At 54.5% G+C, this 15,775-nt stretch overlaps 1 protein-coding gene across 2 annotated transcripts in view; it reads right to left on the bottom strand.

The window, feature by feature from the left end:
- MYH14 (myosin heavy chain 14) overlaps positions 1–15,418 on the bottom strand; it is an 85,470-nt gene extending 70,052 nt beyond the window's left edge. Inside the window, exons 1-6 of one of the 2 annotated variants that reach the window (XM_014795158.2) lie at positions 14,851–15,418; positions 11,198–11,608; positions 5,374–5,530; positions 2,551–2,578; positions 2,333–2,435; positions 1,653–1,676 (exon numbers count right to left, since the gene is read on the bottom strand). In XM_014795158.2, coding sequence (XP_014650644.2) covers positions 1,653–1,676; positions 2,333–2,435; positions 2,551–2,578; positions 5,374–5,530; positions 11,198–11,605 — 720 coding nt within the window. In that variant the 5' untranslated portion in view covers positions 11,606–11,608; positions 14,851–15,418. The remainder of the gene's footprint in view (positions 1–1,652; positions 1,677–2,332; positions 2,436–2,550; positions 2,579–5,373; positions 5,531–11,197; positions 11,609–14,850) is intronic. The other variant, XM_004440309.3, reaches the window with a different exon arrangement.
- Between the last annotated feature and the right edge of the window lie 357 nt (positions 15,419–15,775).

Genomic DNA, 15,775 nt, shown 5'->3' on the forward strand with positions numbered 1-15,775 from the left:
ACTTTATCTGATTTTTTAGTTGTTGATGTTACAGTGAATACGCACTCATGTGTTACTTGTGGAATTTCAATTAAGGAAAAATCTATACCATCTAAGTAAAGTGCTTCAAACTGTCTGGCACACAGTAGGCACTCAAGAAATGCTAGTTTCCTTCCCCAGCAGGCTGATCCATGGGTAGGGATCTTACTCTGAACTTCCCCACAGCCACCTCAGTGTCAGAGCCAGGCACGTGGAAGGTGCTCGATAAATGTCAGCCCGTGTGTGTCTTCTCTCACTCTGCATCTTGCTTGCTTTACAATGAAGCAATCTCAGCTAAGCAGATGGCTTTGTCAAATGAAAAAATATACGTAAAGCAAAGGGCTTGTGGCTTGGCACATAGGAGACCTCAATACATTAGTTTATTTTCCTAGCTAACCTGTCGACTCCTTTGAAAAGTATTAAGTGAGTGGTTACTATGTGCCAGGGATGGTTCTAGGCATTAGAAAGCAGCAGCCAGGGGCGGGCCCAGTGGCGTGGTGGTTAAGTGCGCGTGCTCCGCTTTGGCAGCCCAGGATTCACAGATTCGGATCCTGGGTGCAGACCTATGCGCCACTCATCAAGCCATGCTGTGGTGGTGTCCCACATATAACGTAGAGGAAGATGGGCACAGATGTTAGCCCAGGGCCAATCTTCCTCAGCAAAAAAAAAAAAAAAAGAAAGAAAAGAAAAAGAAAAAAGAAAGCGGCAGCTAATAGGACAGACAGAATCCGGCCCTCATGGAGCTTATATGCTGGTAGGGGGCATTTGAGGGGCTAGTTCCTATCATCCTGCATCTCACCCCCTGTAGTTTGAGCAACTAGAAGGAGACGAGAAAATGAGAAGGCTTTACTCTGAGTGAGACGGGAGTCGGGGGAAGGACTCTGAGCAGAGACGGGATGGGGATCTGCCCTTCTTGTTAACAGGAGGTGGTCAGTGATCACCCTCTCTTCCCCAACTAAGCCAGAAGCCCCAAAAGTGTATAATTCAGTTGCTCAAATCATTCATTCAATAAATCTTTATTCCCTCGGTGCCCAGCAAGGAGCCCAACACATAGTGGGTCTTCAGTAAGCGAGAATCCCCTTCCTGTCCTTCCTAGCCAGGCTCTCGAGGGCACCAACGATTTCTTTAAATTCTCTATAAGCTCTCAGAGACTAGCCTGAGCTGAGTGTACACAGTAGGCCTGCAATAAATGGCCATGTGGGTCTCTGGGTTGTGTGAATTCATGGTGTCTGTGCGCCCTGTCTACATGCATTTAGCAAATCAGCAATAAATGGTCTCTGGGTGGTTTCACATTGATATCTGTGCACACAGTCTGCACACACACAGTAGGACTAACAGAAACAGCAGTGTGCATCTGCACGAGCACAGTAGGACCGCACAAAATGGCAGCATGGGCCCTGGTTGCGTGCATGCATTAGGACCGCCATCCACAGCAGTGGGGGCCCTGTGTGCACACAGTAGGGTGGCATTCAATGACAGTGCAGGGCCTGGCAGGCACATAGTAGGACCGCCATAAGCGGCAATGTGGCTTTTTGGCAGGTGTGACCATCGGTGCCTTGGGCCCTGTCTGCCAGGAAGACCGTGGGGTGGGGTGACCCAGGCGGCATGATTTGAGGTGATCCCCAGCTACTCACATAAGACACGGAGCTGACGGAGGCCTGAGGAAGTCACGGGACACGAGACACGGACCAGGACACAGCACATGGAACGTGGACAGACACACAGGTGAACCGGCGGTCTTGGGTGGGGGCGGGGCGGGGGGACAGACGAGGGGCTGGGGAAACTGGAACGGGATGGCATGGGGGGGCCACAATAATTGGGTTTGACTCTGCTCAAGCCCTTCCTGGGCGTGTGACCTCTGACCACCAACTCTCCCCAGCCGCCCCTTCGGTTTCTCATCTTTAACACAGGAAATAACGCCCACCTCGCTGGTGTTAAGTTCATGTAAGCAAAGGGATTGCCCTATATACGTGTTCACTTATAAAACAAACCTGCGCATTGCAGTTACCCAAATCAGGCCCGACACATAGTAGGTGCTCAGGAATGGGAGCACCTACTGTGTGCCGGGCGCTGTTCTAACGGCTAATGAGGCCAAGAACTGGCCCTCACATGTCTGTGTCTGCCCTGCCTCTGCTCCCAGCACTATATCAGGCACGTAGTAGGTGTGCAGATGGCACGGGCAGCCAGGAGAAGGCGCACAATTGTAGCCCTCCATGAGGGAGGGGGCAGGGAGTTATGGGGGAAGCAGAGCCTGAGATGGACGGGGCATTGCTGGTGGCAGGGCCCAGAGCGTGTCCCCAGGCAGGTCACTTACCGGAACGCCCGGCTCCTTCCTGCCCTTGGGGGACGATGCCACATGGGCCAGGTACTGGATGACCTTCTTGGTGTTTTCTGTCTTCCCGGCCCCAGACTCCCCGCTGTTGGGAAGCAAAAGGGGTCGGCAATGGCACCAGCTAAGCCCCTCGCATCCCAAGCTGAGCCACACCTAGCCGGGACCCCGCTTCCTCCAGGAAGTCCCTCCGGATTACTCACGTGCAGAGAATGGACTGGTCCTCGCGATCTGTAGGGAACAGAGAGGGACATGTCACCTGGGAGGGCCTCTCCATGGGGATGCTGGCCCCCTACGCTGGCTGCCCCCTTTTCAAAATCATTCCCAAGGGATAAGGAAAAGCTTGGGTTTTGATGTGTGACCCTGCTGAATTCTAATACTCCACTCCGACTCAGCCTCTTGCTTGCTGTGTGACCCTGGGGAAGCAGCTGTCCCTCTCTGAGCCTCAGTCTCCTCACCTCTAAAATGGAGACAATAAACTCCAACTGAACAGAATGGAGTTCATTCAACAAACTTCAATTTGAGCCCCCACCGTGTGCCACCTTGTGCTGGGTGTGTTCAAAGACACAAGAGCGAGATCCTGGCCCCCAGGGCTCAGCCACTGATATAAAACAGGCCACAAAACGGTAGTGACGGTGACCAGTGGCCTGCTGGGGAGACATCAGCCCAACTTGAGGCACCCATCTTCCCCGGCGCCCACCCTGGGCCTGACACAAACCTTCAACAAATGCACACTCACCACCTACTAAGTGCCAGGCACTGAGGGCAGAGGGCACTGGCAAGGTCCCCACCCTCGTGGAGTGTCTGGGGGACAAAAAGCACGTAAACTAAACCCAAAGATGATCTGACAGTTGGCAACGTCTGGAGATACTTTTGGTTGTCACAATCAGGGACGGGGTCCTACAGGCGTCTAGTGGTAGAGCCCAGAGACGCTGCTCAACCTCCTACAATGCACAGGACGGCCCCCACGACAAAGAATCATCCGGCCTCAAATGTCCACAGAGCCAGGATTGAGAAACCCTGGTCTCAAGTAATAGGAAGTGATGGAGGGGCAGGGTGGAGAGCCAGGAAGGCTTCTCAGAAGAGGTGATGTTTCAGCTCGGCCCTGAAGGATGAGGACACAGGGAAAGAGTGTTCCAGGCAGAGGCACAGCCAGTGCAAAGGCCCTGTGGCAGACTGAGTTGGAGACGTTTGAGAAAGGCGGTCAGTGAGGCTGGGGGAGGGCGCGGAGCTGGAGAGGGTGCAGGTGGGTTTGGAGGCCATAATTAAAAGGTCTGGATGGTTTGTCAGCAGGGTGGGGGCCTCTGGGTGGTTTTAAGCCAGAGTGAGAGCTGCATTTAACAGGACATCAGAGTTAGCAGCCTGATTTGGGAGCCAGATGGACACGGGCTTAAGGCCCAGCTGCCTCTCTGCCTTGCTGTGTGACCTTGCGCCAGTCTCTGAGGTGCTGTGTGCCTCAGTTTCCCCATCTGAAAAACGAGGCTCAGAACAGCCCCTACCTCACAGGGCTGTAGCCAGAACTTAGAATGTTCAAAAAGTTTTTATATACTGGCTAGTATATAATACTGTTTTGTGGCCTGTTTTCATTTTAGTTGAGGAAACCGAAACTCAGAGAGGGACAGCTGCTTCCCCAGGGTCACACAGCAAGCAAGAGGCTGAGTCGGGGTGGCGTGTTAGAGTCAGGAGGGCCACACATCAAAACTCACTCATCCGGCCCAGGGGGAGGACGTGATACACAGTGTCACCTACAGGGAGGCAGTGGTTGGGGGCCCTGGGTTCAAATCCCACCTCCGCCACCCACCCACCAGTAGGCAACAACTGTACTGCTCCGTGCCTCAGTTTCCCCATCTGCAAACCAGGGATAATGAGCAAACCCACTTCATGGGGCTGCTGTGAGGTTAAATGTGTTAATCCACGAAAAGTACTCGGCACTCCCCCTGACTTTATTGTACATTTATTCCTGAGATATAATAACGCGTCTATAATAATAGCTGGAAATTATTATCAAATAGACAACAAATTGGACTATATAAGCAAATAAAATAAGTGTTACCGATGATTAAATACAAATTTGTAGAGTGAATATAAACACCCTACATACAAACATGTTCTATTGTGTGACACAGGTGTATTATCTATTGTATGTTATACCAGAGGTTCTCAAACTTGACCCTGCCTCGGAACCCCAGAAGGAGCCTGGGGTCTTGTGAAAACCCTGACCGCCGAGCCTCAGCCCCAGCATCTCTGACTCGGCAGGTCTGGGGAGGGGCCTGACTTCACATTTCTGAGAAGTTTCCAGATGATGCTGATGTTGCTGCTGAGGGGACCACACTCAGAACCACTGCATCATACGCTATAAATGTATCATTGTAACGTACAATAGAAACATAGTATCTATGAAATGACATAAGCATAACATGTACAATATAAATATACTGTGGCATACCATTTTACGTCATATGATAAAGATACATTGTAATTTATACAAAATATTTATTAAAATAGATGATATGTAATAAATACATAATGAATGTATTATGTGTATTACTTGTGAATTATGTAACTTTGCTAGGACTGATCTACATCGTCTTGGGGTGAATGGCACCCCCTTTGATGGACATCCTTGTGCAGTGTACAACCTGCCCAGCTGTACACAGCGACTCCATGCTGCCCATCATTTAACGGCCTACCATTCACCCCATGACAATGTAGATTGTGTCAACAACATCAATGTTGAACGGATGAACACCCTAAGAATCACTATCTTAAGAAATTTTTGCAGAAGCCTGACACCAATTGGCCCCCGAATGATACTTGTTGAGAGAAGGGGTGAAAATGGAGGTAGATAAAAAGGGGCCTGTGTGGTAGGCCCTGGAGTCTCGCCCACTCAGCCCCCCATTTGTGTTCCCTCCTGCCCCACAAAGAAGCCTCACAGAATCTGAAAGCCTTGACCTGTCATCTGATACGGACCCCCCGCCCGGCCCCCACTGAAGAGCCACCTCCAGCAGCCCCGGCCCCACACTCACCCTGGAGCATGCTTCGGTAGGCCCCCTCGGTCACCGCGTACACATGGGGTGGCACTTCGTGGCGCTTCTTGCCCCGGTACATCTCCACAATGGCCTCCGTATAGATGGGAAGTTGCTTGTACGGATTGATGACCACACAGAAAAGGCCGGAGTACGTCTGCAGGGGGCAAGAAGGGAGAGGGCTTCAGCGGCCTGCCTGTGGCCCTGAAGGCAGCATGGGGCTGCCATGTACAGCTGGGCAGGTTGTGCACTGCACAAGGGCATCCGTCAAAGGGGCAGCCATTCACACCATGGCAATGTCGATTTGAACATCTGTTGCAAATGTTTTCAGGCTGATGGTAGAAAAGAATCTTCAAATGGCACAAAGGTGGTGCATGGATGAGGATTCACCCTGAGAAAGAACGTGGCCTTTGCAGCCAGCCAGACTCAGGTCACAGCCTGTCACCGCCTGGACTCACACACACATGAAAAGACCACGGGCCAGCTTATCTGCTCCAGCAAAATAGTGGCAAAAGACCGGAAACGACCTGGCTGCGTGTTCACACAATGGATTCCCATGATGCCCTTGGTGTACAGACATGGAACTCTCTCCAAAACATGATCAAGTGCAAGGAAAGAAGGTGAGAGCTGTTTGCATTGGAACGGTTGGAAGAGGAATATTTTTACGTATTTGCTTGAACACGCAGGGAATATCTCCAGAAGGATGCTCACAGCATCAGCAGCCACTCAAACACGACAGGAACGTGTCTGTGGTTTCTACTGATAACAGGCTCACAGGCCCTGCTCACGCCACAGTCTCTGGCGGACACTCGGACTGGAGGAAATGCTGGATTTCAGGTTCGAGGGGCGTGAAAATAAAGATGTAATTTTTTTTTTTGCATCCAAGTTCACGGACTCTGTGAATTCATCCACACACCCATTGGGCCCGGGTTCAAGACCCTGTAATGGTTTAAGAACTGTTCCAGGGGCTGGTCCCATGGCCTAGTGGTTAAATTCCGCATGCTCCGCTTTGGCGGCCTGGGTTCAGTGCCTGGGCGCGGACCTACACCACTCATCAGCGGCCATGCTGTGGCAGCGACCCACACACAAAATAGAGGAAGATTGGCACAGATGTTAGCTCAGGGCGAATCTTCTTCAGCAAAAAAGAAAAAAAAAAGAACTACTCCAGTTGACACGGAGCATCAGGTGGAGAGGAGGTGCTCAGGCCAGATAGAGACAGTTAGACAGCTAGAGTGCTAGCTGGTCACCTAGTTAACCAATCCAGAGAGCTAACTAGCTAAGCTAGCTGGAATTAGCTAGCTCAACTAGCCAGAGAGTTAGCTGCTTAGTGGCTTAGCAAGTTAACTGTTAAACCAGTTAGCTACTTAGCCAGCTAGTCCTTAGCTAGTTAGCCGGTTAGCCAGTTGGTTGGTTAGCAGCAGGGCTGCTAAGTGCCCAGACAACTTGCGCTTCTCAAGCAGAGCAGGGTGTGGTGACCGCAGGCTGCCTGGCTCCCAGGTGCCAATCTTTTAACGGTGGGAGGGTGGGTGTCCAGCCCGGAGCAGAACAACCGGTTTGCTGGGTATCTGCCCTCCCCTCCTTGAGGAGGTGCTCCCGGGAGCTCCCGCTCTCAGAGGGCGGGGCGGCCGGACCACATTCCCTCGGAAGGTATCTCATGGCTGCTGGCGCCCGGGCCCCCACTCCTGGCTGGCGGAGGATCCCACTCCCCACGCCACTCCCCCCCCAAGCCTGCTCCCACCAGCCACACCTTGTCGCCAAGGCGACACCCAGGACAGGAACCTGTGCTGGCTGCCGAGGCCAGGGCACAAAGGGCAGAGGCTGGTGCGCCCAGAGAGGGTCAGGGCCACCGAGTGGCCATAGCATGGTGGGGAACCCTTGGGAGGGTCCGGAGTGGCTGCCCCAGCCCTCGAGACTCTAAAGGCAGACCCGCCGGGGCCACCTCCCGCCTCCAGCTCTCCTCAGCCCAGCGACTCTCCCCATAGTCTCGGTTTCCTTCTTAAGAATCCAGGGACAACACTCCCCACCTCGTTACCGAGGCTGTGGGGATTAAGGGAGATAATGAATAAAAACCAGACAGCCCAAGGCGGGGCCCATAAACGCACTCCAGAGTCCTAAGACTCTCATGGAACCCATCCCACCTGGGAGCTGAGAGCTGGCCCAGACTTCAAAGCCATGTCACCCTGGGTTTCTAGCTGTGTGACTTGGCACAGGGATTTGCCCTCTCTGAGCCTCAGTTTCCAGCCCTGGAAAAGGGGGCTTTCGACTCCCACCACCGAGGGGCAGAGAGCATCTCCAGTGCCCAAATGGGTTCCCTTCCTGCCCCAGGCATCCCAGCCAAGGGACTGAGACCCTGCGCGACTCCAGGCCAAACAGCCTAATAGCGGCAGAAGCTGGGTTTCTGGAGCCCCAGACAGCCACTTTCCACTGGGCCACACTGCCTTCCCCATCACCAGTTTGGCCAGTCAACAAGTATTTATTAAGCACGGGACGAAGACAAGCAGGGTGGAGCTGGAGTCGCACCTCTAACGTCTTCCAGCTTGAGCAAGTATCTTAAACTTTCTGGGTCTTATTTTCTCACCAAATGGGCATAGGAACAGGGCTTCCACATAGGGTTGCCGGGAGCCATCCACAAGTTCATGTGGCAAGAACAGGACCCAATGTGGGCCCTGGAACACCGTGCATGCTTAATATGTTGGCTGTTAACTGCTGCTGGGCCCGTGGCTTCTCCTCTCCAGGCTGTGGGAAAAGGTGGCAATAATCTCTACCTCACAGCCTTGTGGAGCGAGAGGTCAACAAGATCATATCAGAAAGAAGTTTAGAGCAGCACCCGACAGGGCCGGCCCCGTGACTTAGCAGTTAAGTGCGCGCGCTTAACCCGGGCTGCTGGTGGCCGGGGTTCGGATCCCGGGTGCGCACCGATGCACCGCTTCTCCGGCCATGCTGAGGCCGCGTCCCACATACAGCAACTAGAAGGATGTGCAGCTATGACATACAACTATCTACTGGGGCTTTGGGGGGAAAAAAATAAATAAATAAAAAGAACAGCACCCGACAGAGAAAACAGGTGCTCACTAAGTGCTAATGATTATTCTTAAGGCCCAATTCGCTTCCCGTCTGGGCTTCTGGAATCTTCCATCACACTTCCTTTTATCAGGCCCCAATTCTCTGGCTCCTGGGCCACAGCCCTAGCTCAGGCCTCACCATTTTTTCCCCCTGAACTTTCCCAATAATCTTCCTAGGGTGGTGGATGGGATGTGGGGTCTGGAGTTGGACAGCCTGGGTTCAAATCCCAGCTTAGCTGGTTCCTAGCTGTGGGGCTTTGTCCAAGGTCTGGCCCCTCTCTGAGGCTCAGTTTCCCCACCTGCAGAATGGGGATGATAGCAGATACCTCACAAGGTGTGAAAGTTCAGAGTGTTTATTAAAAGGCAAAAGGTGTAGGCCAGCCCCGTGGCCTAGTGGTGAAGTTTGCACACTCCACTTCGGTGGCCCGGGTTTGTGGGTTCGGATCTCAGTGCAGACCTACACCACTTGTCAGCCATGCTGTGGTGGCAACCCACATACAAGACAGAGGAAGACTGGCACGGATGTTAGCTCTGGCATGTTAGCCCAGGGAGAATCTTCCTCAGCAAAAAAAAAAAGAAAGAAAGAAAGAAAAAAAAGGAAAGAAAAGCCAAAGGTGTTCAGTGTTTTGGGTGTCCCTCCAATCTTCCTGCCTTTGGTGGGATCCAGGGGACTACCGTGGGCAGAGCCCTCTTTCTCAAGGTTTGCAAAGGCGAGTGAGGAATCAGAAGCAGCCAGTGCAGCCTGGAGAAGGTGCCAACCCCACCCAGGGTCAGACAGCCCTCGATTCAAATCTCACATCTGCTACCCCAAGCCCAGGGGCCCTGAGCCTCGGTAGCCAGTTTATTTTTTTGATATATCTCATCATTTATTTAAGTATTCTTTTATTACTGTCATTAAAGTTTTGTAGTTTTCTTAAAACATAAAACCAGCACTTTTCCTTTTAGGCTTCTAGCTAGGTGTTTTATGATTTTCCTTGTGGGGCCACGAGGCAATGAGGCCCCAGCCCTCTAAGCTGGTGTTCGGAGCATCACTCTGGGGCCAGCTGCCCGGGTTCAAACCCCAGCACGACTCCTTCACGTCTGTGCAATCTGGGCCCCAAGTCACTTAACATTCCTGAACATCAGGTGATAACAACAGTCCCCAGCCCAGAGGTGAGTCGATGACCCACACGCAGTACTTAGAACAGTACTTGGAACATCATAAGTGCTCAATAAATATTTGCTAGCCACCCATAATTATTATTTTTCATTATTACTGTCGACATTCCTTGTCAAATCTCTCTTAATCCTGTTTTCTCTTAATAACGCTCTGGCTGCCCATTAGAGCCACCGGGGAAACTTATTAAAAATACCAGTGCTCATGTCATACCCCCAGAGAACCTGATTTAAATGGGCTGGGGTGGGGCTCAGGTCTTGGTATTTTCCAAAAATTCCCCTGGTGATTCTAACATGAAGGCAGGGTTACGAACCGAGGCCCTACGTCATCTGCTCGCTGTAAAGGTTAAATAACTCGAGAGACATTAAATGCTTAACAGAGACTAGGCAACCATAGTCAACCTCACTATCATCAATCGTCTTCATCTTTTTGTTTTTTTTGTGCGTGTGTGAGGAAGATTAGCCCTGAGCTAACATCTGTCACCAATCCTCCTCTTTTTGCTGAGGAAGACTGGCCCTGGGCTAACATCTGTGCCCATCTTCCTCTATTTATATGGGACGCTGCCACAGCATGGCTTGACAAGCGGTGTGTTGGTGCATGCCCGGGATTCAAATCTGGGAACCCCAGGCCGCCGCAGCGGAGCGCACACACTTAACCGCTATGCCACCAGGCCAGCCCCCAATTGTCTTCATCTTAAAAGGCGCCACAGCAAAATGGTAGAGCCTGGATCCAGACTACCCAGGTTGGCCATTCCAACTGGAGGACCTTGGTCAAGGAACTCGACCTTTCTGTGCCTCACTTTCTTTATCTGTAAAATGGGACAAAACGCTTTATAATTGTGAAAATTTACTGAGACAATATATTTTAGAGTGCCTAGGTCACGCTTAATCAACGTTAGTTTTTATTGTTATTAAATCTCTCTGGGCCTCAGTTTCCTCTTAGATAAAATGGGATGATAATAGACTCTACTTGGTGTAAGGTGAGAAGAAATGAATTAATATATGGAAGTTATTTAGCACAAAGCCTGGCATGCCATTTTCCATACTCAGCGGTTCTCGTTAATTATTACTACAGACCCACAGCCCTTCCTCAAAACCCTCTGGATGCATTATATTTGAGAATTGAGGGTTTTTTTTAATTTTTTGTGAGGAAGATTAGCCCTGAGCTAACATCTGTTGCCAATCCTCGTCTTTTTGCTGAGGAAGACTGGCCCTGGGCTAACATCTGTGCCCATCTTCCTCTACTTTATGTGGGACGCCGCCACAGCATGGCCTGACAAGCAGTGCACCCGTCCGTGCCTGGGATCTGAACCTGCGAACCCCAGGCCACCGAAGCGGAGCGTGTGAACTTAACCACTACACCACCAGGCCGGCCCCCAGATGTTTTTATACTTCAGGAAAATACTAAGGTGCAACTACCCATATAATATTATGGGACATCTCCAATGGGGTCTGAGGCAGTCCTGGTAATCCAATGATTTATAATTTGGCAACTAGAGTAGGAATAGTCTCACGACACGGGATAACGATTATACACAGCCTCACGTTGATTCAGGTCGGGGTGCTCCCCGCCCTGGAACGCCCTCCCCGGACAGCAGGCCACTCACGTAGATGAGGCCGGAGTAGTACCGCTCGCGGAGGTTGTGCAGCACCGAGGCCTCGTTGAGGCAGGTCAGCTCCGCCATGTCCTCGGCCTTGCTGAACTTGGGCGGGTTCATGCGCTGGACCTGGTCCCGGGGCAGCCGCAGCCGCCGCCCGCTCTCCGCCAGCTCCACCTCGGCCTCCTCCTCGCCCTCATCCCGCAGCGCCGCCGCCTCGAACCCGTGCAGCTCCGAGGGCACCCACACCAGGCGCCGCGCGGTCCACTCCACCTGCGGGGAGGTGCCCGGGCCCCCGGGCCCGCCCCCCACGCCCGGCGCACTGGGCACGAACAGGTACGACTGGGCCGCCTCGGGCACTGCGCCCGGCTTGGGGGGCGCCTTCCGCCCGGGCACGGACAGGGTCACTGCTGCCATGGTCTGCGGGGGAGAGAAGGGGACGGAGGTCAGGTGGGGCTCCATCCCCACCCCGGCTCCCCGAGGCGGTCCCCACTGCCTCTCCTCACCAGCCCTCTTTGGACACATCTGCAAAATGGGTCCACAGATCTCCTTTTCCCCCCGCTCCATTCGTTCACCTCTCTATCCATTCATTCATTCATTCAATAATTAATAAGCCAGGCTGTGAATCAGGCTTAAGGCATTGGCCATATAGCAAAGAACAAGCCAGAAAAAAGACCCCTGCCTTACATTCTAGCCCTGCACAGTCCAATGTGGGAGCCACCGCCCCACGGGGCTCCTGGGCCCTTGAAATGGAGAATCCAAACGGAGATGGGGTTCTAAGTATGAGATACACAGCAGATTTCAAAGACTTTTGTACAATGAAAAATCATTAGTATTTTTTATATTTGATGACATATTGCAATGATAATATTTTGGATCTATTCGGTTAAATAAAATATATCATCAATATTAATGTCACTTGTTCCTTTTTACTTTAAAAAAATTTTTAATGCACTACTAGGAAATTTTAAATTACACATTGGGCTTGCATTATATTTCTACTGGATAGCACCCCTCTAATCCCAGGAGACAGATAAAAAGATAAATAAGTAAATTATATAGTATGTTAAATGATGATAAATGCCAAGGAGAAAAATAAAGCAGGGAACAGGGGATGTTAGGGTTGAGGGGTGTTGGAGTTTTAATTGGGGTGGCCAGGGAAGGTGTCTCTGATGGGGCATGTGAATAAGGACCTGAGGATGAAGGGAGTGAGTCATGGGAATGTCAGGAGGAAAAGCATTCCAGGCTGGGAGAAGAGCCAGTGCAAAGGCCCTGAGGCAGGAGTGTGCCTGTACGTCTGTGACTAGAGCCAAGTGATTGAGGGGAAGAGGGTGGTAGGTGAGGTAAGATTGGGACAAAGGGGACCAGACTGGGTCATGATGAGGACCTTGACTTCTTAGATGTGAGCCCTAGGAAGGTGTCAATCTGATTTCTGTCACTCAGGTTCCCTGACCACCTCTGGTCTACCCTATTGCGCAGAACAGACTGGAATCTTATCCCTCAGTTAACAGTGCCTTCCTCCCCTGTGCCCTGGCTTCCTTCTTTTGTAACGGGGAGACTAGACCCATTCATTCAGTCTTCCATTGACTCAACATTCCCTGAGGCCATTCAAGTACCAGGCTCTGCCCGGAGTGAGTCTGGGGACCCACAAATGTGTCAGATGGGGCCCTTCCTCAGGAGCTCCTGATCTGGGGGGTTCCTCCTCTGCTTTTAGAAAGACACGACCCAATGTGAGCTCTGAGCTGTAATGAGGGCACTGGGTGAGCCAGAATGTGCGAGACCCCTTCCCGCCCTCAAAGGGGCCACAGACCAGTAGTGAATGGACGACAGCAATTCCAGAACCATCTAAGTCCCTCTCAGGAAAAATATTCTCCCTGTCCCTCATCGTGCCTGCTCCTAAAGAAGATGGCATCTCTTCTCTTCCACTGCCTCCAACGTCGGCATCACTGCCCTACCACACCAGTCACAGGAACACCCCGATATTTGTCTGCCCCGCCTCAGGGCTTCTGCTTCTGCCCTCCAGGCCCCCCACCTCCAACATATCCCTGGAGAAGTCCCTGCAAACACCCAGCTCCTCTCGAGGCATCCCCAGATCTGCTGCCCTCAAGCCCTTGTCTTTCCCTCAGAGCCTCTCCCACCCGGAAATTTGGCCCCAGGTCACACGTTTCACCTCGTCCCAGACCCGCAGCACCAGCAGTCGCGGCCCCCAGCGGCACTCGGGCCTCCAACACTGGGCCCCTGCACTCAAACAGCAGGTTCTACCACCAGCGGAAGGCGTTTCTCTACCTCCCAGGCCCCAAATTGCCCAGGCTCACCCCAGGCCTCCCGGGAGGCCCTGATCCACCCAGAGCCAAGCTCCCTCTCTGGGACTTTACCCCCACCCGCACCCCACCCACTTCCTCTCCAGCCTCGGCCTTTGACCAGGAAGAGTTTAGGAGTTTTTGCAATCACCCAGCCCTCCGCGTCCCCTCCCTAGAGCCGGGAGTCCAGGCCCCTCGCCTAACTGCAGCCAGGCTAGAGGTGAGGACGCCGGGGGCTGACACAGCCCTGATGGGGCGGGCCTGCCGCCCGCTCCCACGGCGGAGCCCCTCCAGCCGCCCCGCCCGCCCGCAGCCAGCAGGAACGCCTCTGCCAGGGCTCATTATTGTCACCAGGGCAGGTGAAACACCTGCCCCGGGAGGGGCAGAGACTCCCGGGCTGGAGAAGAGAGAGGAGCCAGGGATCTGGCCCTGGGGCGGGTTCCGGCCCTCGGCATCCAGCGCTCAGAACTCAGCCGCCTGCTGGGATTCAGGAGGCCCCTCTGCCCCCAGACCAGGAAATCTGGGACCCTAGCGTCTCCTCCCTTGGACCCAGGAGTGGGGAGGGCGCCCCCAGCCCCAGGAGTCCAGGCCCCCCGCGCCTCCTCCCCCAGACCCCGGAGTCCGGGCCCCCCAGCCCCTCCTCCCCCAGACCCCGGAGTCCGGGCCCCCCAGCCCCTCCTCCCCCAGACCCCGGAGTCCGGGCCCCCCAGCCCCTCCTCCCCCAGCCCCCGGAGCCCGGGCCCCCCAGCCCCTCCTCCCCCAGACCCCGGAGTCCGGGCCCCCCCGCCCCTCCTCCCTCCGACCCGGGGGGCCAGGGCCCCAGCCCCCTCTCCCCCAGACCTGGGAGTCTCCGCCCCCAGCCCCTCCTCCCCCAGACCCCGGAGCCCGGGCCCCCCAGCCCCTCCCCCCCCAGACCCCGGAGTCCGGGCCCCCCAGCCCCTCCTCCCCCAGACCCCGGAGCCCCGGCCCCCCAGCCCCTCCCCCCCCAGACCCCGGAGTCCGGGCCCCCCAGCCCCTCCTCCCTCAGACCCGGGAGTCCAGGTCCCCAGCCCCTTCTCCCTCAGACCTGGGAGTCTCAGCCCCCAGCCCCTCCTCCCCAAGACGCAGGAGTCCAGGTCCCCAGCCGCCGCCTCCTCCCTCAAGACCCAGGAATCCGGGCCCTCAGACCCAGAGTCCCGGCCCCAGTGCCCTCCTTCCTCGAGACCTAGTAGTCCAGGCCCCGAGCGCCATCCTTCTTCAGACGTGGGATTCCTGAACCCCCACCCCCTCCTCGGATCCAGGAATCCGAGCGCCCAACCTCTATCTCCCCGAGACCCCAGCGCCCTGTCGCCGCCCCCTCAAGCCGCGGATCCTCGGGGCTACCTGGGGGCGCCGGCCGGTTCGGGCAGCGGGGAGACGGGGAGGGGGCACGGGAAGCCGCGGTTCGCTGCAGAGCCCTCAGGTGCGGCTACCTCCGCGGTCCAGCGCGGGGGCGGGGCCGCGTCGCGTCACCGGGAGGGAGCCCGGCTCTGATGTCACCCGGCACCTGCCCGGCTTGGGAAGGGGGCGGGTCCCGGGGCTGCAGGGCTCTCGCCAGGGGGATGGGGGAGGCGGGGATGAGCGTGTTGCCAGGTGGGCGGCGGTGGCGGCGGCAGCGCCAGAGGCCCCTCCTCCTTCTGGCGGGCGAAGGTCAAGGGCCCGCGGCGGAGAGGGCTGAGGACTCCCGGGTTCGAATCCCGCTCTAGCTTCCTGGGCCTCAGCCTTCCTCTCTGTAAACTGCGGCCAATGAAATAAATAAAACGATGTGGGAGAACATGCCCAGCCCAATGCTTGCACAAGCAATGCCTCACCACATCATTTAGTCCCTCTGAGCCTCAGTTTGCCCAGCCCTGGAAATGGGACAACACAATCCACAGAGGATGCTAGGAGTACCAAAGACGACGACAAAATGTTATTCCGGCCTCCTCCTGAACTTCAGTCTCCTCATGGGGAAAACGAGGACTAAATAGTGATAAGCGCACCTACTACGTGCGGGCTGTTTGCTGTTCTTAGAACAGCTCTCCGAGTTTTAACTCAGAGAACGATCTCCGCAACCAATGAGATAGGGTCGATCAGCACCTCCATTTCTCCGATGGGGAAACCGAGGCAGGGAGAGGCGAAGTAACGCGCTCAAGGTCACAGAGTCAGTAAGAGGCAGAGCTGGGATTCAAGCCCAGACCGTTTTCTGTGATTCTAAAAAGGGGATTTGGCGGCAACGCGTAGTGGGTCCTCAAAAATGTCAATAGTCTCCTCCCTTGTTGGTAACTCT

This window comes from Ceratotherium simum, chromosome 33 (genome assembly GCF_057802395.1).
Source record: "Ceratotherium simum simum isolate JZ-2026a chromosome 33, ASM5780239v1, whole genome shotgun sequence".
Taxonomy (NCBI): Eukaryota; Metazoa; Chordata; class Mammalia; order Perissodactyla; family Rhinocerotidae; genus Ceratotherium; species Ceratotherium simum.